The sequence below is a fragment of the Vipera ursinii genome (genome assembly GCF_947247035.1).
Source record: "Vipera ursinii genome assembly, chromosome: 2".
Taxonomy (NCBI): domain Eukaryota; kingdom Metazoa; phylum Chordata; class Lepidosauria; order Squamata; family Viperidae; genus Vipera; species Vipera ursinii.
Genome location: NC_139513.1, coordinates 193,062,477 through 193,089,309, shown reverse-complemented (window position 1 = coordinate 193,089,309; position 26,833 = coordinate 193,062,477). Strand labels below are relative to the sequence as shown.

The following is a 26,833-nucleotide window of genomic DNA, read 5'->3' as shown; positions in this document are numbered from 1 at the left end:
TCTCGCCTACCAGCCATTTGGAAACCCACCTTGATTGACAGACGAGTCCCAACCACCAAGAATGATACCAGACCCAAACTCATGATAATATCACATGACATCACCACCACACAACCATTCAAAAAGCAAATCCGAACCCACAATGATAACGACGCACAACCACAAAACAGAAACCTAACTACAGCTGCAACATCAGCCACTTTAAACCCCTCCAAACCACACAATAAGCAAACTGACACCCACTATAAAAACATGGCACCACCACAAACACGAAGCCGAACAAAAGCAGCACAACTCACCAGCTCAGGTCTAAGGCTGGCAGCTGAGACCAGCCCATCCACTCAAAACACACCCCCACCCAATCAGAACACACCCACCATTCAAAACACACCCCCACCCAATCAGAACACACTTAATCCCCCACCCAATCAGAGCACACCTCCACCCACAGAACACACCCCCTCTGGCAGTTTAAAAAAGAGTAACAAACAGCCACTACCACATGCTTCTCCTAGAAGAAGGAAGCAGAAGCCACCAGCCTGATGATGACGGATGGGATTCCGTCGAAACATTGCGCCTACACCTTCATTTCTACGCGGGAAAAAACCCGAATGACCAAAGGTCCATATATATATTTCTTCAGTGGAAGAAATAAAGACATTTGAAGCCAAATCACAAATGGTGCTTAACTTTTACCTCTTGGTACTCATTGTCAATTTTGTTTGTTTGGAGCATGGTTTCTGGATAGCCAATCTCCACCTGGAGTCTATAAATCTAAAAATATGAAAATAAAGCTTAGTTATTTACTTGAACCCATGACATGATGAAAAAAGGACTATTGGCGTAGGCACTTAAACAAGGGCATCCTTCAGAAAAGATTTGGTATGATTTCCCCTGCTTATAACTCTTTTATCCATTCACTAATGTGAGTAATCCAAGTTTTCTACAAAGCAGGCCCCAGTCAAAGGCCATTAAAGATTGGATGGGAAATTTTCTAGTCTAGGCCTGGAATTAGACTGATGAATTTCATGTCTACATAACCTTAATCTTGAACTACTCTAAAGGTAAAGATTGCATTGACATCATTACCATGTATTACAGAAACAAAGATAAGATTTCTGAACTGGTAAGTGCTGGAATAAATACTGACTTCTCAGAAATGTCTAAGTTCTTGCTTGTAAACCTAGAGCTCCATTCCAGCCATGGGCACTAGTTTTGAAGTCTCTGAGCTGGAGAATACATTCCCTAGATATAAATTCTATTACAGTCATTCATTCCCACAACCTAACCAAACAAGCATCACAACAGACGGACATACTTTGTCCTTGGCTTCTTGACGGGATTGGGAGTCCATCCAATTAACTTGATCCAGATGGCTGTCAATGGCATCCTGGATCTCATAAAAAATCTCTTCTGCCTGGCCAGAGAAAGGAAAGAGATTCCCAGAAGTAGGGAAGCACTTTGGCTGTTATTTGCCCATAAACCCTAAGACTAAACTGAACTTACTAAACCTTAAAACCAGAAGTTATACAGTAGATATGGAAGCATTCTTGAAAGGAATGCTTAAGGAGAAACTAAGTCTAGCCACCTGCTGTTTTATTCTGAATAGTAGAGAATATTGAATATGGTAATAGAATGCTGAAGAGCATATTTTATGACACACACTCCCCTTATAATAGTATTTCCTGCCATTTCTAGTGAAATAATAGATAATGATATTATCTACTAGTTAAGATTAGCTTTGAATAGGCATGGAAAATACCACATAAGCATATTAGTTTGAAAAGCACAAGAGCATATGGATTAATAAGCCAGTATCTGGTACTATTGAATACCTACGAGATCCTTGGCCTTCTGGGGGAAAATCTCCTGCACAACCATCTTCCCAACTACAGGTCCAAAGAATGTGCTAGTGTCACTCAGGCATTTCCTCCATCGCTCAGTTCTTAGCTGAAAATAATTAAAATTAAAAATTGAACAAGTATTAAAAAATGAATCTGAATGTGGTTGGGGATGAAAATCCACTAAAAAAAATAATTCCAGGATTTAAGTTGGAAAAAAAGAATCAATGAAGAAGACAATGCAACCTACATGGGCATATCCAAGGAGTCCTTCAATCAAAAATGTATTTGATCTATACATAAGAATATGCTTCTTCCGCCTCCTCCAATATGGCATAAAAACATCCCACATGATACTGTAGTGCATGAATGCAAAATTTCAATTGGGAGCAGAGGCTTTATTAGGACAAGCCATGGGGGCAGTTTCCTCCCCTTTGTAAAAAATAAAATGTGACTGCTAGCAGCTAGTGGCAACTAGTAGCTGCAACATCAGCCAGAAGACTGTATCCCTTTCTATAGCTTCAATGGATGAGGCAGTGTTGCTGAAGAAGCAATGATATTGCATCTGGGACAATGGCCCTGATTACAGTCATGAGCCTATCTCAGGAAATAGCATTTGCAAATCTGAAATATTATCAAGAAACAGAGAGGTTCACTGGGCCAGAGGCCCCCAACCTTTTGGGCACCAGGGACCATTTCTTTGGAGAAAGATTTTTCCACGGACCAGAGGGGGCCTGGTTTTGTGTGCTGCCTGTATCCAGTGGATGAGGCTTCACTTGTTTGCATGGCCCAGTTGCTGGTATGCCGCAGCCCAGTGCCGGTCCACAGACCAGGGGTTGGGAACCCCTGCCCTAGGCCATCCACAGAAAGTTTTTGTCTAATTGTGGAATAACCCCAAAAATGTAGTTGTTATTAGTAGTATTTGTCCTATGTGACTGGAAAGTCCACCATGTAGACCACATTATTTTAAAAAAAGAGGAAAGAAATTGTCCCTATCCTCTGTCCCAATTTAATATTTGGAGAGGAAGAATCCCAGGGAGCTTGCTTATGAATTGTACGTTTCTTTTCTTTCAAGTGCTCTAGCACTCCAAAATTATAATGAAAAAGTGAGCTTAGAGCTCAGTGCTAATTCTTAATGCAATAGGAAATGAAGGCATACTGTAAGCACTCTTACCATGTTTGTATTCCTCGCCCTGCTATCCAGCATGTTTGCTAATTCTTGACGAGCTTTCTGGAATTGGCTGTCCAGAGCTGGGGAGAGATTTCCAATTAGGCAAAGTATCATGTAGGTCTGCAATACATCTCTAAAATAAGAAAAAGAAAGGGAAAAAATATGATTTTTGTCCCTGTAATGATATTGAACTCGAAAGAGTAGTTCATATTTTATTGTATTGTAAACTTGATAAGAGTCCTCAGCAGGAAGTTATCTTACCTATATTAAATATTAAACTATTATTCCTCTGAGTATGTAAAAAATTTACTTGCAGGTGAAAATCCTAAAATTACACTAGGAATAGCCAGATTTGTAACTACAGTATGGCTATAAAAACAAGATGTTTAGTAACAAACCAATGTTTATTTATCATTTATTATTTAATATATTTATTAAATATTTCACTCTTTAAAACTATTATAGATTATGCACCTTAATAATTGTTTGGGGCATATTTAAGGCAAGTATATATAGTTGTATTACTGTTGTATTCATGAGAAAAGAAAACATCAGACAAAAAAGTGTTGGGAAAAAAGGTGAAATGATTTTTAAGTATGTACTGGTTAAGGACTACAATAAGGTATTTTAGAGCAGAGGTCCCCAACCTTTTGAGCACCAGGGACCGGTCCCGTGGAGAGAGGTTTTTCTTCATGGACTGGAGGAGGCGCGGTTTCATGTACTGCCTGCATTACGCGGATGGGGCTTTGCTTGTTTGCATGGACCAGTTTCTGGCATGCTGTAGCCCAATGCCGGTCCACAGACCAGGGGTTAGGGACCCGTTTTAGAGTACAGATGCAAGAATGCTCACACATGAATTACGCAAAGTTCTGTGAATAGCAAACAGGTATGCATTTGATGCAGAATATAATTGTGCATTTGATGCAGAATATAATTGTGAACATGAAGTAATCAATGTGGCCTCTTTTCTCAATTTCCATATGTACAGTCTGTACAAAACAGCTTCTCCAGGTCTTGTTTTCCTAAGATGTAGAAGTTAAGTTACAGCAATGTCTTACCTCCGGTTTTGCCATTGTCCAATAAGTTGTGACATTCCTTTCAAATAATCCATGTCATGCACAGCAATGGGTTGAGACATGTTCAGCTGCATGGGATGGAAAGCCGCCTGAAGGCATGACAGCCAATCAATAGCAGGAGCCTTTTCCTAAAGATAGAAATGGACAGAAGGAAATGATGAAATCTCACCAAGAAGAGACACAACAAAATGCTTGCTTGGAAATTGAAGGGCATTCTAATGTAAAGGGAGGGCAGAAAGGAGGAAAGAAGACACACACGCACACCCATGCGCACATACACACACACACACACACATGTACAAACCCAAAACATTCCTCAGAAATCAATACAAAGACAAATTACATATTACATGTTATAAAGATAAGACCCAGATAACACGTTTAAGCACTTACGAAATGTAAACATAGTACATACATATACATACACACACACACACACACACACACACACATGCATACTACAAAAAGAAAATACAAAGACAATGCTATGATTTGGTGGAGGAAGCAAGACTATACTACAAGAAGAAATAGGAAGTAAACATTAACAGCCTGGTTTTATGCAGGAATTTACATGATCATAAATATTGTTCCCATTTCAGTGCATCTAACCATTGTGCCTTGAATAGAAGTAGAACAAGATTCTGGGAAGATAGACATACTGTTGGTGCATGATTTCCAGCCCTAGTAAATGAGAAAAATGGCCTGTTCTGGAAAGTACTGTATTCTCTTTGAAGAACTGTCTTCATGGACAACTTCTGTCAGTGAAGATGGCTGCACTGAGTTATCTGCTTATTTCCGGCTCCTCATGGCCACAGTTTAGCCTCCTGTTCTTTCAACCATGCCATTGCAATGTACTCTGCATGGGCCAATGTTAAAGATGATCTGGAGGCTTCAGACTGGTACAGACTGGTACTATTACAATAGAAAATTCGGTGAATAATTGGTATTTCAAATTCCCTTTGTGCATTAATTTTAGATCACCTTTAAAAAATAATGGATATTTTTAAATCAAGAATTTCAAGTCCTCTTGGCACTAAAAGGTCACTTCATTATCCAGAATATCCTGGATTATTTTTTTTTAATTTTAATTTTAACTGCATTTGAAACCTAGACTTGCCCATTGTTTTAAGCTTCTGGAAGTTAATTAAGACTAAGAATTTCTAAAAAAAAATGTTTGATAGATAGTGGCAATAGTTTCTGGTCTTAGTAGGATTTAAATAATCCCTTGTTTTATTATCCTTATTATTACTCTTACAGGATTTGTGACTATTTTGTATGTATGCCATGGACATTTTGTTGTAGATATTTTGATTTCACAGTAATGTTGTAGCATTACTCTTAACCACTGAGATTTCTTATTGACTCAGCATTATATAAATATGCAAAATATACATTTCTGGAAAACTGTAGAACCTGTAGCTTCTTGATCGTGGTTTGGTAAAATAACATCCTTTTCTCCTGTCGCTTCTTCAGGGGAGTAACAATCTTCTGGAGGTTTGAGATAAAGGAGAATGCCAAGGAAATATAGGTAGAAGTGGAATCTGTATGTCCACCCATCAGCTCTTCTAGCTTCTTGAGATACAAGTAATACGAACGTAAAACCTGCAAAACAAACCTTTCTTTCAAGCAGAGTCAGTGGTTAAACTTGTTCTGAGCCATCTAAAAATAATAAAAAATTATTCACATACCCCACTCTTTTACTACTCATAGATACCTGTGCAACTTCAATTTAACTATTATATAAGAATTGGCACAGGTATAGTATAGGTGAGGCATGTCAAACTCGTGATGTCATGTCACATCGCGCAATGTATTACAACTTTTTTCCCATTGCCAGCAATGGGGTGGGCGTGGTTTCAGTGTGACACATCTGGCCCGCGGGCCGGCAGTTTGACATGCCTGGTATAGGTGGTACCTTGCTCAATAGTAGTAACTGTGAGAGGGATCTCGGAGTCCTAGTTGACAATCACTTAAATATGAGCCAACAGTGTGTTGCAGCTGCCAAAAAACAACACAGTGCTAGGTTGCATTAACAGAGGGATAGAATCAAGATCATGTGAAGTGTTAATATCACTTTACAATGCCTTGGTAAGGCCACACTTGGAATACTGCATCCAGTTTTGGTCATCACAACGTAAAAAAGATGTTGAGACTCTATAAAGAGTACAGAGAAGAGCCACAAGGATGATTAGGGGGCTGGAGGCTAAAACATATAAGGAACGGTTGCTGGAATTGGGTATGTGCAGTTTAATAATAATAATAATAATAACAACAATAATAATAATAATAATAATAATAATAATAATAATAATAATAATAATAATAATAATAATAATAATAATAATAATAATAATTTATTTATATACCGCCCTTCTCCCGAAGGACTCAGGGGGTGAACAGGGCAAGAATAAAAAATACAAAGTACAAAAGTTAAAAAAGAATTAAATATATGCCCACTAAAAACAGTAAATACAAATATTAAAATAACAATAAAAAACCCACCAATCCCCCATCAGGCCAGGCCGGCTTGTTCAAATAAGAATGTCTTTAGATCGTGACGGAAGGAGCGAAGATCGGGCGCCATCCGGAGCTCAACCGGTAACTGATTCCATAGCTCCGGGGCGCCCACAGAGAAGGATCTCCCCCTGGGGGCCACCAATCGACATTCTCTGATCGGTGGCACCCTGAGGAGGCTCTCTCTGTGGGAACGTACAGGGCGAAGGGAAGTTGATGCCGGCAGCAGGTGTTCCCTAAGGTACTCTGGACCCCTGCCATGTAGGGCCTTAAACACCATTACTAGTACCTTGAATCTCACCCGGAAGACAACTGGCAACCAATGCAGCTCACGGAGCAGAGGTGTGACATGGGAGTATCGGGAGACTCCCAACACAACTCTCGCGGCTGCATTCTGTACCAGTTGGAGCCTCCGGGTGGTCCTCAAGGGCAGCCCCATGTAGAGAGCGTTGCAGTAGTCTAGACGAGAGGTCACGAGCGCGTGAGTGACCGTGCATAAGTCATCCCGGCTTAGATAGGGCCGCAACTGGAGCACCAGGCTAACCTGGGCGAAAGCCCCCCTAGTCACAGCCACTATGTGATCTTCCAAAGTGAGCCGTGAATCTAGGAGGACTCCCAAGTTGCGAGCCCTATCTATCTATAGTTCACCCCCCATAGAGAGAGATGGAATATCCAAAATAACCCGGGATGCAGGTATGCAAAGCCACTCAGTCTTGTCGGGGTTGAGTTGAAGTCTGTTCCTCTCCATCCAGACCCGAACCGCCTCCAGGCAATGGGACATCACGTTGAGGGCATCACTGGGGTGGTTTGGGGTCGAAATGAAAAGCTGGGTATCATCAGCGTACTGATGATACCAGCTGGGTATCATCAGCGTACTGATGATACCCAACTCCAAAACCACGAATGATCTCACCCAGCGGTTTCATATAGATGTTGAACAGGAGAGGCGAGAGGACCGACCCCTGAGGAACTCCACAAACGAGAGACCTTGAGGTCGACCTCTGCCCCCCTGTCAACACCGACTGTGAACGTCCCAGGAGATAGGAGGAGAACCACTGCAAAACCGTGCCTCCCACTCCCAATCCCCTGAAACGCCGCAGCAAGATACCATGGTCGATGGTATCGTAAGCCGCTGAGAGGTCTAATAGGACTAGGACAGAGGAATATCCCCTGTCCCGAGCCCTCCAGAGATCATTTACCAGCGCGACCAATGCCGTCTCCGTGCTGTACCCGGGCCTGAAACCCGATGGGTACGGGTCTAGATAATCTGCTTCATCCAGGACCAGAGGGAGCTGATGCGCCACCACACTCTCAACAACCTTCGCAAGAAAGCGAAGGTTGGAGACCGGATGAAAGTTGTTCAACACGGCTGGGTCCAAGGCAGGCTTCTTGAGGAGAGGCCTCACCACCGCCTCTTTCAAGACGGCAGGGAAACTACCCTCACTCAAAGAAGCCGATATAACTGCCTGGAACCAGCTTTGTGTCCTCTCCCGGGCTGCATAAACCAGCCACGAAGGGCACGGGTCCAATAAACATGTGGTGGAGCTCAGCCTCCCCATAATCCTGTCCACTTCCTCCGGAGTCACAGAATCAAACTCCTCCCAGGTAATATCGACAAGACCGCCCGTGTCCTGATCGTCAGACTCTGCCCAGTCAGAGTCCAGACCGGTCCGAATCCGAGCGATTTTGTCTGACAGGTGTTGGTTAAACTCCTCAGCACGACCCTGCAAGGGTTCCTCCCTCACCTCTTGATTAAGGAGGGAGCGAGTCACCCTAAACAGGGCGGCCGGGTGATTATCTGCAGACGCGATAAGGGTGGCAAAGTGATTAGACCTCGCCACCCTTATCCCAGCGAGATAAGACCTAATATAGGCTCTTAGTCGCAATCGGTCAGATTCGGATCGGCTGGATCTCCAACCGCTCTCTAGGCCCCGTTTTCGACGCTTCATCTCCCGGAGCTCCGCAAAAAACCATGGAGCTTGACGGGATCTGCATCGGGTCAGGGGCCGCAAGGGTACAACTCGGTCAAGAGCCTCCGTGGCTGCCCTTTCCCAGGCTTCCACTAAGGCATCCGCCAAGTTGTGAGCAAAGGAGGCAGGTGGGGACCCCAGCGCTGCCTGGAACCTCTCAGGGTCCATTAAGCATCTGGGGCAGTACCATCTATTTGGTTCCAAATGCCCACGGTGGGGGGTGGCAAAAATGAAGAGAAGGGTGAGGGGTGACATGATAGCAGTGTTCCAATATCTCAGGGGCTGCCACAAAGAAGAGGGAGTCAAGCTATTCTCCAAAGCACCTGAAAGCAGGACAAGAAGCAACGGATGGAAACTAACCAAAGAGAGGAGCAACCTAGAACTAAGGATAAATTTTCTGACAGTTACAACAATTAACCAGTGGAACAATCTGCCTCCAGAGCTGTGAATGCTTCAGTACTGGAAGTTTTTAAGAAGAGACTGGACAGCCATTTGTGTGAAATGTTATAGGGTTTCCTGCCAGAGCAGGGGGTTGGACTAGATGATCTCTATGGAGATTTTCAGTCATCCAGGTCATGGTTGTTCCAAAGGTGCTTTATAATGTAATTGATATTACTATCTATCTATCTACTATCTATCCTTCCATCCTCCACCATTCAGTCAAAACTGAAGAAGCTTCTTGGATGAGAAGCAAAATGTCTTCAAGGAAAAACCAAACCCAGTTGCCTTTTGAAAACGCACCTTTGAGTTTGGAATAAAATACTATCTTACAGGATCCCACAACACAACCTTTGAAGAGCAGCAAAAGCTATTTTCTGAGATGATCACTGAATAAGCTAATATGGTCAAGCGAATAAGATGTCTTATCATATCTACAGGCATCAGGTGGTACAATGTACAGTTCAGTAGATTTGAAATCAAAACTGTGTTCACATCAGCGTGAAGATGAACAATTTTGTCCTCAGTGCCTTCTAAATCTGTTGTGCAAGTAATTGAAAGCTGTAAATTCAATTTATCTGAGGCAATGACAATAAACTCCTTAATAATAATAACCCCACTTTTAAAATATCTACTGAACAGCCATTTAAAGATGTGAAGAGGTCTTCTTTACAACTTTTTATGCCACTCAACAAGCAGAACTGTGTGCACTAGCATGTAGATCCCATTGTAAATATCACACCACTTATGCTTTAGTTGTCTCTTCACCTGCTCCATGGTCAGAGATTTCAGAAGAACTAGGGAGAAGCTTTTTATCTACAATGCTGAATAAAACAACTTGAGCAATTGTCTCAATATCTTTTGTTTTCCTGTTCTATAGGTCAAAAAGTCCAGTATACTTTTGTCCTATACAGTAGATTAAAACAGGATTATTAACTAAGCTTCTGTAAATCCTCCAGAGCAGCCAAGAATCCATTAAATTCTATCAGTTGTCAAGGGTGGATGCCCTTAATGAGTCCTTTACTTCTTTTGATGAGGAATGAAGTTCTGAGTATCATGTTGGAATAACTATTACCTTTTCCTCCAGTATCCAATTCATTCTATATCCATATCCCAGGCCAGGATTAATTTGAGGGTATGTCCTACTCTATACTTAGACAGGTCAATGTTGTGTCTTGTCTAATTATAGTTTTAGAATGATTCACAGTTAACATGGAAGACATAAAGTCCAAACTTCAGCATGGATGTTGAACTTTATTCTGGAGTTCTTTAATAGCACACTTCAGATCATCTCAGCTAGTTCATTCAGGAAGACTATTCAGATAGATAAACCAAGTTTCTTCAAAGTGTCCCACTGATTCAATGTCACATAAAGACCATAGTATATTTCAATTTAGACAAAGGGATTAAGGTGACTTCCAATCCCCACCATGAATTGATGCCACTTTAAAAACACAGACAAGCAATATCATCCATTTAAATTTCTCAGTACAATAACATACATCATAGATGAATGAGACCTTGTGACCCACCTCACAATATATTCTGTTTCACACAACAAGCATAAGACATAGAGACTGGCTTGATCCAGAAACAGTACATTAATCATTTAACACAACTTACCTGGGGATAATTCACATTTCTTTCAAAATGGTATTCTGGTGGCAACTCAAATTCTGGATGGTCAATCTGAAAAAAGAAAACAAGGATGAATAGTAATACCAGCTACATTATAAACACAGTAACAATAATCCAAAAGCAATTGTAAGGGAAGGAAGGAAGGAAGGAAGGAAGGAAGGAAGGAAGGAAGGAAGGAAGGAAGGAAGGAAGGAAGGAAGGAAGGAAGGAAGGAAGGAAGGATGACTTCTGCAAAATTGCTGATAAGAAGAGAGCATTGTAAACAGAAGAGTGGGTTTTGTCAAGCTGTTTCAGCAATGGCACAAAGTTGCATTAAATTTGCATTTGATTATTTATCAGATATAAGCTGATGTAGCAATTTTCAAAGAGGAAAATAATACATTCTGAGTTGTTACTGTTGGATAATAAATCATCTATTCCATCATGGATTTTGTTTGGAACCAATAAGCATTTCTAATTCCACTAGACAGAGCAATGATATCAATGCAAATATCAGATAAAATCTAGCTAATATCTTTCCTTGATTAAAAAACAAACTATGTAACCCTCCACATTGCAAACATCAGCATGAAAATTTACTGAATGTTGTGAACAGTGATAGATGCATTTTTCAGAAGAGCTTAGATCTCTCTTTTTTCCCCAATCCCCAAAGAATTGCACTAAAGAAGCATGTTCACATATATGTAGTAATACATGAAAATATATAAAAAACAAAAACTAAAATACTCATATTTTCATGGATTTTCTTTTCTATGGGAAAAAAATCATCAATCCTGAATCTTGATATAACATGGAAAGGAAAGAGATGAGCAATTTAGCATAGTGGTCATATTCTGTGTGCTAATTTCTTTGACAGGGCATTCCATTGTTCTAACTCTGCATAAGGTAACTTCATGTAGGAAAATGCATATATATTTAAATCAAACGTTTTCACTGTATTACCTAAACTTTGCCTTCTAGTAGTCTTACCTGGATAATATTGGTGCTTGGATCAGATGAACTGGGTCCCACGTATGCTTTGAAAAATGGAAAAGTGTTGTATTTTTCCATGAGTATTTGTAGAGTTTGGTTAAAATCCGTTTCTTTCCAGGAACCGGTGATATTCCAACCACCAATCTGAACAAAGAAAATTTGATCACTGTTATCAAGAAAAAAAAAGGGACACGGTGGCTCAGTGGGTTAGGACACTGAGCTCGTTGATCAGATGATCGGCAGTTTGGCAGGTCGAATCCCGAGTGCCGCATAACAGAGTGAGCACCTGTTACTCGTCCCAGCTTCTGCCAACCTAGCAGTTTGAAAGCACGTAAAAATGCAAGTAGAAAAATAGGGACCACTACGGTGGGAAGGTAACAGCGTTCCGTGCGCCTTTGGCGTCTAGTCATGCTGGCCATATGACCACAGAGACGTCCTCGGACAAGCACTGGCTCTTCGGCTTTTAAATGGAGATGAGCACCGGCCCCTAGAGTCGGAAACGACTAGCACGCATGTGCGGGGGAACCTTTACCTTTACCTATCAAGAAAAAATTATGTACAGGTTCTGAGTTGGAAAATGCTCAGTTCAAATTTCATTTCAGAAATGGACTCACTTAAGACTCCTTTTAAAATAAATAAAACCATAATAACAATAAATACCCTCACCACCATATGTAAGAACAGGTTTCATTCTTTTCTTTCCTCATTTGCACTCCTGATAAATGTCCTGCCACACTGTCCTTAGCTTAAAACAGTAATCCCTATAATAGAATTCATGGGTTACCTTGAGGAAAAGAGAGAGGTAATGCTGCCTTGGAAACCATCATAAAAGAGAGGGAGCACAGCTCACAGTTGTTTAATAGTCAAAGAAAGAAAGATAAGAAGGAGCTGCCCTAATGGGTCAAGAGGTTAAAAATGGCAGGGAGGAAATTTGTACTTTCAAACTTGCACGATTCTAATAATGTAGCCTCACACATCTAGTTGTATTCCCTGCTCGATATGTCCTCATTAAAACTAATGCAAAATTGTTGATTCCCTCCCACTGGAATAAGAGCATTAGTATTTCTGTCAAGATTGTGTTATGAGAAGAAAGGGTTTAATTTTTTTCTGCTCATGTTTTTTTACTATTGTTTCAGTCCACTATTATTTGAACTTATTGATGGACTTACAGCGTGGCTGTGCCTCAGATGAAGGACCCCAACAACACAATTTTCCTGTTCTTTCCTTTTTAACACATTTCTTGTAGCTATAGTACCCAACAGACAGAAGAAACAGTGAGGAAACAGAATTATAAAGATGCTGACATCTAGATACCACCTAATATCATGGAGGAGGTAAGTCAGTAGGATAATAAAACTAATCTGAAGCAACCTTTTGCCCATCTAAAAATGAAAAACTTATCAAAATGAATCACGGCCTTGATAAGATGCTGCAGCATTCCATGTATCCTTGCTCTCTTTACCTCAGTAATTTTTGAAAAGAAACCTTCTAAAGGGGGACATTACTGAGGAAATATTATATCAGTAAAAATAAATTGACATGTTGCCCATAATAACTCTCAAAGCAGCAGGATTTTTTAATCTCCAATACTTTTACCAAGTATTCCATAGATAATTTAGAGTCTGAATAAATCCAAAGACCTTGAATAAGTGTTTGTTCAATTAAGGGCTATCAAGTGAGTGTTGAATCTTAGTAATCACATATATAAATTTCCTCCAGGATGATCAGTCCCTAACCTGGCCCTTTAATCTGTCAGTAATTAACTTATTTTCCTTTTTTTAATATTTTATTTATATTTATTTTAAATATTTACAAACACATACACACTAAGTATATACATTTCAAATTAAAAAAGAAAAGGAGAAGGACAAACAAACGCTTAACAAACATGCATATAAACTAACTGGGGATTGAAATCCCCTGTGCAGTTATACATAATTACATCCCGGTAAATCTTAAATCTTATTTAACGTTGTCTATTTCGACTATTAAATATTATCATAAAGATTACTATAAAGTGTCATATTAAATATTCTAGGTTTGTTCTATTTTTTTAACCAATCATACCATCGTTCCCAGTTGGTGTAATACATAGATTCTTGTTTCTGTTTTAACATATAAGTTAGTTTATCTATTTCAGCACAATTCAGAATCTTATTAATTAAAATTTGGTCCGTTGGAATATTTATATCCTTCCACTGTTGAGCGAAGGTTATTCTCACTGCTGTTGTAACATGTACAAAGAGATACCAATCTTGTCTATTAATTAGTTTTGGCTTTATACCCAGTAGGTAAGAGTCTGGAAGCAGAGGGAAGATGACACCAGTTATTTATTTTAACCAGTTTTGGACCTTCTCCCAATATTTCTTACTCTGAGGGCAAGTCCACCACTGGTGAAAAAAAGTACCCTTGGCCAGTCTACATTTCCAGCATTTATCAGAGGCGTCTGGAAACATTTTGGCTATTCTAGCTGGCGGCAAATACCATCTATAAATCATTTTAAAATAGTTCTCTTTGAATGCCGAAGATAATGTTATTTTCATCGTTCTGGCCCATATTGTCTGCCATTCCTCTAGTTGGATCGACCTCCCTATGTTTCTCCCCCAGGCTATCATTGTATCTTTCATGATCTCATCATCTATATATTTAGCTAGGAGGAGATTGTACATTCCAGAAATAAATTTTAGTCCGGGGCCTTCCAAACTTTTATCGAAGGGTTGACTAATTTGGGAGACGCCATATTCCTGTTTATCCTTAGAAAACCTGGTTTGGATTTGAATGTATGACCACCAGTCTATATCTATACCTTGTATCTGTAATTGTTCTCTAGATTTCAGATTCCCTTCTTCATCCACCAGAATCTTGTAGGACCAGTTTCTTTTCAGGTTGTGAACAGTCGGTTGGGTTGTTATCTCCAATGGGACCACCCATTTGGGAATCTTAGTATACATTCGTTTTTTAACTTTTTGCCAAATTCTGATCAAAATTCTCCTGATGTAGTGGTTAGTAAAGTATTTGGATGGAGTTTTTTGATATGACCATAAAGTTGAGTGCCATCCTTGGTTAAGGTCAAAGCCTTCAATAGTTAATATGCGTTACCTCGACAGGGATACCCAATCTTTAATCCAGAGGAGTGCAGAGGCTTGATAATATAACTCCCAGTTTGGAAGTCCCAAGCCCCCCCCCCCTTGTTTTGTGCTCCTGGAGCATTTTTCCCTTTATTCGTGGTTTTTTACCCCACCAAACAAATTTCCCTAATCTAATCTGAAGCAACCTTTTGCCCATCTAAAAATGAAAAACTTATCAAAATGAATCACGGCCTTGATAAGATGCTGCAGCATTCCATGTATCCTTGCTCTCTTTACCTCAGTAATTTTTGAAAAGAAACCTTCTAAAGGGGGACATTACTGAGGAAATATTATATCAGTAAAAATAAATTGACATGTTGCCCATAATAACTCTCAAAGCAGCAGGATTTTTTAATCTCCAATACTTTTGCCAAGTATTCCATAGATAATTTAGAGTCTGAATAAATCCAAAGACCTTGAATAAGTGTTTGTTCAATTAAGGGCTATCAAGTGAGTGTTGAATCTTTAGTAATCACATATATAAATTTCCTCCAGGATGATCAGTCCCTAACCTGGCCCTTTAATCTGTCAGTAATTAACTTATTTTCCACTGTAATTGAATCCTCCCACTTCGCTGCTGGCTGTACTCTTCTGTTTCTTCCAAGTGCCTTGAGTGAGAACTTTGGTTTCATTTCTGCTATGATTCATTTATTTGTTTTCTTAGCTGCCCATAGTATTCTCAAGGGTCTCCTCTAGCAACATTCAAAGTCATCAATACTCTTTCTACCCTGTTTCTTCTACAGAGGGTCACAAGGAAAGCTATTTCACACACGTGGCATCTAAATTTCTTCGCTGCCACCTTATTGTATGCTAGCGTGAACAATTTCTTTACTGCTGGTATTTTTACTCTGATTCTCGAGTCTAAAAGGCAGAAGCTATCTATCATTTCAATCTCTTTATAATCAGTTTTAAAGCTGGTTGCTGTACATGTTGACATTAGTTTTTCTTTACACGTAAGCATAGTCTCATGGGGGTTTTTTTACTGTGTTTCTTAACTTTTCTTATTAGAGCTTGCAGATAATTTTCATTTTCTGCTATCTGTATTCAAAAATAACAGAATAACCAAATTGGAAAAGACCTAGGAGGTCTTCTAATCCAACCCCCTCCTCAAGCAAGAGACCCTATACCATTTCAGACATGTGTTTGTCCAATCTCTCCTTAAAAGCCTCCAGTCGTGGAGCACCCATAACTTCTGAAGGCAAGTTGTTCCACTGATTAATTGTTCTAACTGTCAGGAGATTTCTCCTTATTTCTAGGTTGATTCTCTCTTTGATTCGTTTCCATACATTGCTTCTTGTTCTTCCTTCAGATGCTTTGGAAAATAGGTTGACACCCCCCCCCCTTCCACAGCTGTGGAAAATTCCACAGCTTCTTGTGGTTGGCAAGATGAAATATTTTATATAGTCAATGAAGCACATATTGATTTTTTTCCCCTCTTTGGCTTTTGTTTTTCTATTCATCATACCCCAGCAATAATGTCTCTTTTTAAAAACCAGTTTGAACGTCTGGCATCTCCTTTTCCATGTAAGGAAACAAATATAAGGAAATGATTGTTTCCATGTAAGGGAATAAATCTGTGTTTATAGTTATTTTGCTATTATGTAGAGTTAAGTTTCCTTTTTTGGGGGGGGGTTTACTGGTATGTAGACTGAATCCTTTCAATCTGTTGCATAATGTATTGTTCTCCAGATTTGCTGACACAATTTCACTGGAACTTTTACTGATTCTTCTTCTGTTGCATGGTATATTTCTACAGTTTTCCCATATGTTCTTGTATCCTTCTAACTTGGTGATCACAGGAGTGTTGATCTAACTTCATCTTCTAGTACTAGGGATTCTTATAAACAGGAAATCATTCCTAAGGTATCAGTTACTCTGTCTATTGGCATCCTCCAGCATACCATTTCAAAATTGGAAACTCCTTCTGACTTCAGAGATCTTTTGAAAAACTGTTTTCCTGTTTTTCTATGATTGTTTCCTTACCCCACATTCTTACAGATGTTATGTTATTGCTTCTTATGTCTTTTAGAAGCTCTGTAAAATACCTCCTTCCTGAGGTATTTGTCTTTCGTGACTTTAGCTCTCTTCTCTTCTTGGCAATTTTCATTGTTCTGACATCTAATTTGCGTTCTTCTGTTTTGTGGTCTTTGGCAGTTTTTTTCCCCACATCTGTACCTAACAACTTGTTTGATTTCATTCCATCATTCCTTTGTTTCTCTATTATTGAGGTTCAGGATTTCACAGTGATCGTTGGCTTTGTTCTTTGGCTTTACCTTGACGTCTAACCTGCATATTAACTGTTTCATATTTTTGCTGTCAGAGTGTGATGTCAATGTATACAGGACTCATGCATAGGTTGTTTGAATAATAAGTTAGCAATGAATTAATCTCGGGATTGGCAGAAACTGGTAAGTAATTCTCCTGATTAATTTCTGTTTTCAAAACCACACAATCCAACTAAATTTTCTCCTCTAAGTTCTCTTGCGTGCATTTGCTCTTTAAAGATCTAGTCACTCATTCTGCCTAATCTACCCTGGTTTTCCTTCCCTAGAATGGTGAATCCATTTTCTTTCTTGTTCCCAGAAAACCATTTCTGAGTTCCTGTACTGCATTATTTCTTCTGCCTTTCTTGTTCTTGTTATCAGTCCCTTTCAACTTGCTTCTTTGTTGGATTCTCGTCCCTTTGGAAAGCTGCTTCCACTCCTGGCTCCTGTTGTAATGCACCTTTATTTACCGTATTTTTCGGACCATAAGACGCATTTTTCCCCCCAAAGTGGGGGGGAAAACAAGGGTGCATCTTATGGTCCGAAGGTGATCCGTATGGCCAGCCCCAACCTCCACAAGTGAAAGCAAGGGAGATTGCAATTGGCTCCTGCAATCTCCCTGTGGCCCGGCTTTCTCTTGCAGAAGGCAGGCTGAAACGGAGCAAGGAATGCGAATCGGCCGATCTCGCGCTCCTGCATTCTCCTCCGCTCGGTTTCAGCTTCTCTTGCTACAAGGAAATATGAAAACTCTTTAGTATTAGATCTGTGATTGGCCTATTTATAGTAATAAATAAACCTTTAAGAAAGTCTTAGAAAAATAGATCTGGAAAGAGCTTTTATGTCCAAAGCTACATTGTCACAATAATCTGTTCAACAACCAACCACAAAAGAGAACAAATAATAAAAATGACATAACAAGCAGAAAAACCCACACAAGAAAATATCATCACTGGATTACCATGTTCAAGAGGGATACTGTTTGCACATCCTTGGAAAGTATTATTAATACTCAATTTTTATGAGTCAACAGATTAAATATACATACACACACATGCACACATACACATACACACAGATACTATTTGCTGCCTTTTTATTTTATTTAAGCCTCAGGAACAAGCTACCCTGAGCAGAAAAGTGGCAAGATATGAAGCTGCTGTCATTCCTCCTCTTTCTACAATAACTTTCTTTGCAATTCAAAATGTTCCTCTGATGTTCTGGGCCCAGGAACAAGAGAGATGTGGGTTTATCCTTAATTAGAAATACAAGCTTACTACCTTTTGTCAGCCTTGTAAATTAATCCAGACCAGAGGTACCCCCAGATCAACTAATTCTACTTTGTTTTAAGATTACACTTACAGAATCTTACCAGTCTGAAAGTACATTTTCCCCTCATTGCCATTCAGTCCGAGAAACTAGGAAGGATCCCTTCTGAAATTTTTGCCACATCCACATTCGTCCTGTGGGCTAATCTGCCTCTTATCCAATTATTTCCCTGGCTGTGGCTCTTCTTCCTGTCTCTCAAGGTCATTCCCACATACCATTACATCTTTACATTTAAAACTTTCCAATTGAGTACATTTTAAAAATAATGGATTCCGGCCACTAAGTTCTGAGAGTTGACATTTTAATAAGGAGGAAAGTACTATCAATCTAAGAATAGCAAATAAGGGAGAAATAATGGCAATGAGAAATGAAACTAAGTAGATACAGAATTTAAGAAACAACAGAAAATAAGAGCAGAAATATAGCCTAGGCAGGATAGAATGTTTATATTTTATAAATGTAGGTCAATAAGAAATAGGAACATCATAACCAACCATCAATTATTTGAGTTTCTGGGGCAGAAAGTAAATGATCATGCATGTTATGTTCAAGGCTAATATGAAGACGATGGAGCTATATAATAGGATACATCTATGTCTGGGCAAAAGCAGACAACCACATTAATGTACAGTGATCACCTCGTTTATGAGCTTCTTCAAAGGCTCAGCACCTTGAGCTTCAATCTGATCCGTATTCATGCAAGAGGTATAAAACCGCACAGCTTTCTCCTTTGCTGAGCCATCAGTCCCAAGCTGTGGTTCCTCTGAACAAGAGAACGAGTTAAAATCAACAAAATTGAGATTATTATTTTTTTAAAAAAGTGTGACATAAACCAAATTCATTTCAATATGACAAGCTATAAAATGCATAGTGAAACAAAGCTAAAATTCCTTTATTCCAATAATGGTGCTTTCTATTTTGATATGTGCTTCTTCAGCATATTATATTATTTGTAATCAACTTTAAGAGATGCTATTCGAAAAGAACCATCTGAGTGAAACCAATACATCCATTTAACTGGCTAGCAGAAATCACCCTTAATTTAAACCATATTACTGTAAGTTTAAGTCATATGAAGTTTATTAAATCAAATCATATTAAGGTTATATCCACGAGTTCAACAAAAACAGATGAGCATCTCCATATGCTTTGGCATTCATAGGTCTGCTTTATTGCATTAGGATATAAAGTACAATACTTTTGCCCAACCACTTCCTTCAGATGTCCCATTGCCTTTTATTGATCAGGGAATGGAGGCGATGACCCTTTCTCCATCATGGAAGGGGTTCCATCTATGGCATATTTCCACGTTCAGAAATATAAGATAACTTGATATTTAAGGCAGAAAAATGAGTCAGTTAAAATTAAGTCCATGAGGTATTTCAGGCTTCTTTTTCATGAAGCTACTTATTTCAATGGAATAAATCAGAGGTGTCACACTCAATTTCATTGAGGGCCACATCAGCATTGTGGTTGCCCTCGGGGGGCCGGGTGGGTATGGCCAGGGTGGGCGCGGCCTACTGGGTGGGAGCAGCTGGAGTGCATATGGCCTACTGGGTGGGCATGGCCAGCTCTACATCATTGGCATCAAGGGTGCCTATGGGTGCCTGGGTAGGAGTGGGACAGATCTGCGGGTCTCTGGCAGAAGGAGGGTCTCTGGGCCAGGGCCAAGGCAGCGGGGACCGTTCCCTCACTGTTTCCAGGATGGCTTCGGGGGCCACACGAAACCACTTTGCAGGCTGGATCTGGCCCCCGGGCCTTGTGTTGACATGTCTGGAATAAATAAATAAAATTGGAAAAAATAGAGCAAAAAAGGACACAGCAAAATAGAAGAATGTATGTGCGAAGGACCAGCATGAAGATATTTTGGCTGCAGAAATCAAAGTTTGATCATCACATTAATTTGGTCCCATTTGGTCGCATTAATTTGGTCCCACACAATGATCTTTTCTTTTGAATATGGCTAAAGATGACATATTGGACTCCAATGTCCAACTCTCCAACTGGAGAGTTCCACAAAAATACCTCCAAAAATGTTAGCTGATTATATTATGCTTGTACAGATGAAACTTTTTTATTAATTGGTAAGTTGATATGATACCATAGAGAAATGCAGTTGCTCTGGGACTTATTAAATAGCCTACTTCTGGGAGAGAAATTATTTGGCTGGATTTAAAAACTACATGAAGGATTACTAGTAACTGGGAAACAGTTCCCAGGATACAGAGCTAAGTGAAATGAGTATCATTTTTAGCAAAAGAACCAAAGGAAGAAAGTGAATTGGGCTGATTTTTTTTAAAAAATGGAGAGAGAATTCTAAAGGAAAGACATTAAGCTTAAGATGTTTACTGACAGAATAAAACCAAAGAGTGATTAGGAGGCTTATAAATAAGAGAAAGGTAAAGAAAAAAAAGTCAACAACATTAATGAATACTCTGAGCTAGTATGTCAAAAGCAATTCTGTAAACACAGATTTATGTTTTGCACACCAGAAATAATCATTCCTTAGTCAATTGAATATTGCAATGGTTATTCTGCACCTTATTTACATCACAACTGGACTAATGCATTATGGTTGAAGAATATCTGGGAAAGTCTGGTGTAAAATACTCCTGTTAGTGTGCTTGTATGTATTGATGTACTGAAAACAACCAACACCAGTACTGAAAATGACCTTCAGAATTCAATTTAAAGAAATGGTCTTAAACTTCAAACACATAATAGATCTGATCTTATTATGTGCAGAGACCTCTTTATTATAAATATTGAAATCTATCAGAGAAACCTTTCGTTATATATGCTTATTGATTAAGACCTACTTTTCCAGCACCTGAGAAATCATCTTTCCTTGTATCATTTTATTTTATTATTGAATTTATACTCCAACTTTCTGTTTATATAAACACTCAAAGTAGCTTATTGTGTAACAATTTAAAAGTACAGAAGATAAAGCACAGTACAACACACTCTACTTTGAGTTGTGATTGTCTCTGTTCTCTCTGAGGGGTACTTGGTGCTCTCTGAGCTTGGTTGTTTTCTTGCAGATGTTTCATTATGCCAACTAGGTTAACATCATCAGTGAAACATCTACAAGAAAACAACCAAGCTCAGAGAGCACCAAGAACCCCTTATTTCGACCCTGAGCTACAGATATTCGTCTTTATCAGTCTGTTCTCTCTGCATTCAAAAATGGACTTTTTTAAACTTGGCCTTTGGAATTCTGTATGTTTTATTGAAGGTCTTTTCCCATTTGAAAGTTCTGTTTTTCATTGTATTTTTTTAAAAAAAATAATGTTATGTGACTTGTCTATGGAGATTCTCAATCATCCAAGTCATGGTTGTCCCAGAGGTGCTTTTTCAGGAGGCAACTGGACTTTCTTGTTTTTCTTTGAAGATGTTTCACTTCTCATGCAAGAAGCTTCTTCAGCTCTGACTGGATGATGGGGAATGGAAGGATTTATATGGTATTTCATGCAGACAGCTGGTCATTTGCATTCTTTGAGAGTCATTTGGCCTCAATGACTTTCTAACAGAATGCAAATGACCAGCTGTCTGCAAGGAATATAAATCTTTCCATTCCCTACAATCCAGTCAGAACTGAAGAAACTTCTTGGATGAGAAGCGAAATGTCTTCAAAGAAAAACAAGAATGTTAGGTGACTTGGCTATCATTTTTCTTTAGCAGAAAGGAACAAGAGGAACTGAAGCAGCAGATATGGTAGATATGCAGAACTGAGAAAGGAAAACTCAAGAAGTAGGTAACTAATAGAGAAGAATATATGTTTCTTATAAATAGGTAACTGGCAAAAATGATATTTGGAAATTATAGGTTACTAGGGTCACAACAAATGCAAGTGGTTTCAAATTTGTTCATGCCACAAAGCTTGTTCATTAAAATCATGATCATCTTCACCATCACTATCCCAGAATTCCAAGAATTCCACTCTAGTGATAAAATTTGGCTGCATTTGAGTGATTTTTTTGTTTGTTTTTTTGCCAAGACTCTAACAGAATCCAACCTTTTTTTTTAACAGTTTGAAAAACTTTGATACAGAAGAAAGAATATAACACTGCAAGCAATAGAGATTTTTGGTAATTGTATTACAAGTGGGATGAATAAATGAATTGTACTTTGTGCATCAAATTGAACAACACTTGATGAAATAATGTAAGCAAAAAGAAATCTCTAAAATTATGGGTTCACAGTAGAATATGAATAAGAATAAACCAAAGTTTAAATAATAAATAACCGATTCAAAAGAATAAACAGATTTAAAAGGAATGCATATAGAAAAGGTTAGCTAAAAGCTCTCCTTACCCCTCTAATTGGAGACATTTAGAAAAAAAATGCTCTCCATATCAAAAGAGTAGGAAAATGTTATCTAGTGATACCTCTTGCTGAATAAAAAATTACCATCTGAATTGGTTTTAAAATTGTTCTGTTGCAGGTTGTTATACTTACAATTGGGGATATATGTAGATTTTCTGATAACAGGGAGTTGGTGTGAAGAATCTTAGTACTAATGGATCCATGTCTATTACACGCAATATATTCATTAATGGTATGACTACTACTGTAGCAGCCCTATTTAGAATATATTCCCGGTTCTTGCCCCCCACCCTCACCCCAGATATCTGCATAGGATTTTGATCATAGAAGTAACCATACGCATTTTCCCTCTACCTAAAAGTTTCTTCATGATGAGATGGTTTTCTTCCAAAAGTACATCAAACACATTTACTGAGGGCATATCCATGTTCCATGTGTTATTAGCCTCCCAGTTGCCACATGTATAACTGAAGAAGTCTTCACAAGGATCAATGGTGCCATTCTGAGCCTCCTGAAGTCTAGCCAGGAGCACCAGGCAGGACACAGTATTACAGCTTTCTGCAAAAACATAAGAATAGGAAGGAGGGATAGTAAATTATCTTGCCTTTATTGAAAAGTATAGATTGTTTTACAGGAAAACCAATAACTTTATATACATTCAACTTCCTACATCAGGAAAAATAAAAATAAAATTCCTTTGAGCAAATAAGGGGTGGATAAATAAGAGGGAATGCAATGGAATTAAGATTGTGTTGAAATTCTTCCCTGCCTTCTAGGATGCAATCTCTTCCATAAGGAGCAATTTGATTAATGGCGGTTTTCCATCTAATTTTTCCTTTGATTTTTTTTTTTGTTCTTTCAAAATAAGTTCCACATTACTCAGAAAAACGTTAAGTAACCAAGTCCTGTGAAATGTGCTTCCCAGAATGCCTTGAAAGTCACATGATATAAATCAGGCTAGATCGCCTACCTATATATCTTACACTGTATCATTAATGGTAATATAAGTGACTAAGCACAGTCTATAATAGAATTTGCTATCATCCATCTACTCTCTCCTCAAGTTCTTTCTTCTATCTTTTGGCCATATATATTTAGCTTCAGTAATGTTGTTTGATCAATGAAGCATCAGAGAAATGGTAACTTCTAAAAGGTGGTAATCAACCTGAATATCTAGAGTTACACCAGGGAGAAATATTTACACTGAATATTTCATTAATATTTCAAGATATGGTGATGCTATATTTTATTATGACAATGCATCGTACAATAGCTGGCTGTGTTTTTAAAATGTAAAATCAGTCTGTGTCCATTGCAGAGAATCTGGGTGTAGGAAATAGTTTTCAGGATGAGGTTTCTGTGTCTAAACCTACTGGACCTCACTGTCAAACTGTGTGAGCTGAGAGTACATCACCAATGTCATGCTGTCATTCTGCTCCAATACTAACTCAAAAGAAAGCATCTCAACCAAATATGCTCTGTCAGATAGACATACAAAGAGCATCTACACACTACCAGGAGCCACTGACCCCCTTTTAAAAGCAGATCACTTCCCAACAAACTTCTGACAAGAATTGTGTGTAGGATTGCAATCTCCATGCTCTTTAGTCATCATAACTACCCTAAAGCAACTTTATGAAGCAACTTCCGATTTAATTAAGCATTTTTGTTTCCCTCAATCTGACAAAATGTTTTTATCGCTCAGTTTTTATGCTTAACCTGGAGAGAACTGGTGATAAGGGAGAGCCTTCAAATGAGCAAACACAGAATAAGTTATTTAAAAAAAAGGAAAGCTGTGATACCTTGATCACATGTAATGATAGAGAAGACAATGACTAATACAAGACCAATAACAGCACTGAAGAGTAGAACATAAAGGAACAGGGATTTTCTTTGATGACATCTTTGCACAGTCCCACTTGGATCTTCATCACTCTAGAATCAGAAAAACACAGAAGCAAGTTATTTCCTTGGGTAGACAGGACTACAATAATTCTTATCCAGGAACCAAAATCAGGAGAAGTTTCAGGTCAGGTGAAAATCAGGGAGCAAGTATCAAAACACAGATGATGAATGAATGAAATAATGGAGGAGGCTGAGAGTGGTAGATCAGCATGAATTCTCTACACTCATTCTAAAATATAAGAAGTTCAGTTATACAACAAGCCTTTATCGAATACTATTTTCTATTCTAAAAGATCAATGAATTATTTAAGAACACTCATGTTGCATCAATATTTGAATATAATCAATATAATACTTAATAAAATGACTAATGTTTCACTAAAATGTACAACTAGTACTGTCTATGAATACTTCAGATTTTCTAAGCAGAATCACTTCTTTTTTTATTGAAAAGTTTTACAATACATTTTAAGCATAAACTCCTTCCCTCCTGCTACTCCCCAACTTCCCCTCCCCCCCTCCCCCCCCAACTTCCCAGAGCTGAATACAGGGTATTACCTCTAACAAGCTTGAGCTAAAATATGCTAACCATCTATAAATACACTTTAAATCTTATCACACTTTAACTCCACTTAAACATAACTAAATAATAATACTTCTTATAATTCTAATACTCATTCATATGCTAAATGAAATTTTTTAGTCCCATATTTATTCTGAATATAATCGATCCATCTTCTCCATTCCAAAATATATCTCTGTTGCAATTGTTCTTTCAAATATGCTGAAATTTTTGCCATTTCTGCCAAGTTTGAAACTTTCAAAGTCCATTCTTCTATAGTAGGCAGCTCCTCCTTCTTCCAGTATTGCGAAACCAAGTCTTGCTGCCGTTATTAAATTCAACATCAATTTAGTTTCTATAACAGTACAATCTGTAATAATACCCAACAGAAATAACTGTGGAGAAAACCTTATGTTTTTCTTAAATATCTTCTGCATATTCCACCAAATTTTAATCCAAAAAGCTTTGACTTTTTTTACAAGTCCACCATATATGGTAGTACGTTGCATCCTCACAACCACACCTCCAACATTTAGGCTGATAATTTGGATACATACATGCTATTTTTTTAGGATCTAAATGCCATCTATAAAACATTTTATAAAAATTCTCTCTTAAATTTTGTGCCTGAGTAAATTTTACATTTCTGACCCAATTTTATTCCCAAGTATCCATCGTTATTGGCTCCTGAATATTCTGGGCCCATTTTATCATACAATCTTTAACAAGTTCCATTTCTGAATCTATTTCTATCAATGCATTATATATCCTTCTTATATGCGCTTGTCTTTGATCTCTAATTTGTTTTACCAAATTTTCATCTGTTGTCAAAATGCCAATTTTCTGATCTTCTTTCCATCTAGCTTGTATCTGGCCATACTGAAACCAAGTTTGTACTATTTTTCCTTCTTTTAAAATATTAAATGGCTTTAATAGCCATACGTTCCTTTCCAGTCTAAGAATATCTTTATATGTAATCACATCATGTTTAAATCCCAAACTTATGTTTTCTATCGCATGTTTAGGTATTGCCCAAATTGGTATTTTATAATTTAACTTGTGTCGATATTTTTTCCAAACTCTCAACAGGGCATACCTTAATATATGTTTCTTAAAAACATTATCCACCTTTTTATCATACAATAAATATGCATGCCAGCCTTATAATAAATCATATCCCTCAATATTCAATAATCTTCCTTCTGTTAAATTAAACCAATTACTAATTGACGATAAAGCCGCAACCTCATAATATAATTTAAAGTTGGGCATTTTAAGACCACATCTTTCACTTATATCTTGCATTATCTTAAGTTTTACTCTCGGTCTTTTCCCTGCCCAAATAAATTTAATAATACCTTTCTGCCATTCCTCCAAATGTGAATCTTTTTTAAGTATAGGTATCATTTGAAACAAAAATAAAAATTTTGGTAAAACATTCATTTTCACTGCTGCAATTCTTCCCAATAAAGACAATTGTAATTTTCTCTAACTCTTTTTGTATTTTTAACCATAACAATTCATAATTATTTTTATATAATTTCACATTTGAAGCTGAAAGATATACCCCCAAATATTTAATCTTTTTAACTATTTCAAATCCTGTTAATTTTTCTAGAACTACCTTTTGTTCTGTAGTCATATTTTAGACAATATTTTAGTTTTTTGCCTGTTTACCTTAAATCCAGAAACTTGTCCA

The 26,833-nt window shown here is 38.2% G+C and overlaps 1 protein-coding gene across 4 annotated transcripts in view; it reads right to left on the bottom strand.

The window, feature by feature from the left end:
- The window catches only part of KEL (Kell metallo-endopeptidase (Kell blood group)), a 51,858-nt gene that overhangs the window by 15,198 nt on the left and 9,827 nt on the right, over positions 1-26,833 (bottom strand). For all 4 annotated transcript variants that reach the window (XM_083352844.1, XM_083352843.1, XM_083352841.1 and 1 more), the window contains 11 exons: positions 24,470-24,602; positions 23,022-23,225; positions 18,977-19,101; positions 11,618-11,764; positions 10,634-10,699; positions 5,502-5,690; positions 4,071-4,216; positions 3,016-3,145; positions 1,840-1,950; positions 1,319-1,417; positions 697-774 (listed from right to left, as the gene is read on the bottom strand). In XM_083352844.1, coding sequence (XP_083208970.1) covers positions 697-774; positions 1,319-1,417; positions 1,840-1,950; positions 3,016-3,145; positions 4,071-4,216; positions 5,502-5,690; positions 10,634-10,699; positions 11,618-11,764; positions 18,977-19,101; positions 23,022-23,225; positions 24,470-24,602 — 1,428 coding nt within the window. The remainder of the gene's footprint in view (positions 1-696; positions 775-1,318; positions 1,418-1,839; positions 1,951-3,015; positions 3,146-4,070; positions 4,217-5,501; positions 5,691-10,633; positions 10,700-11,617; positions 11,765-18,976; positions 19,102-23,021; positions 23,226-24,469; positions 24,603-26,833) is intronic.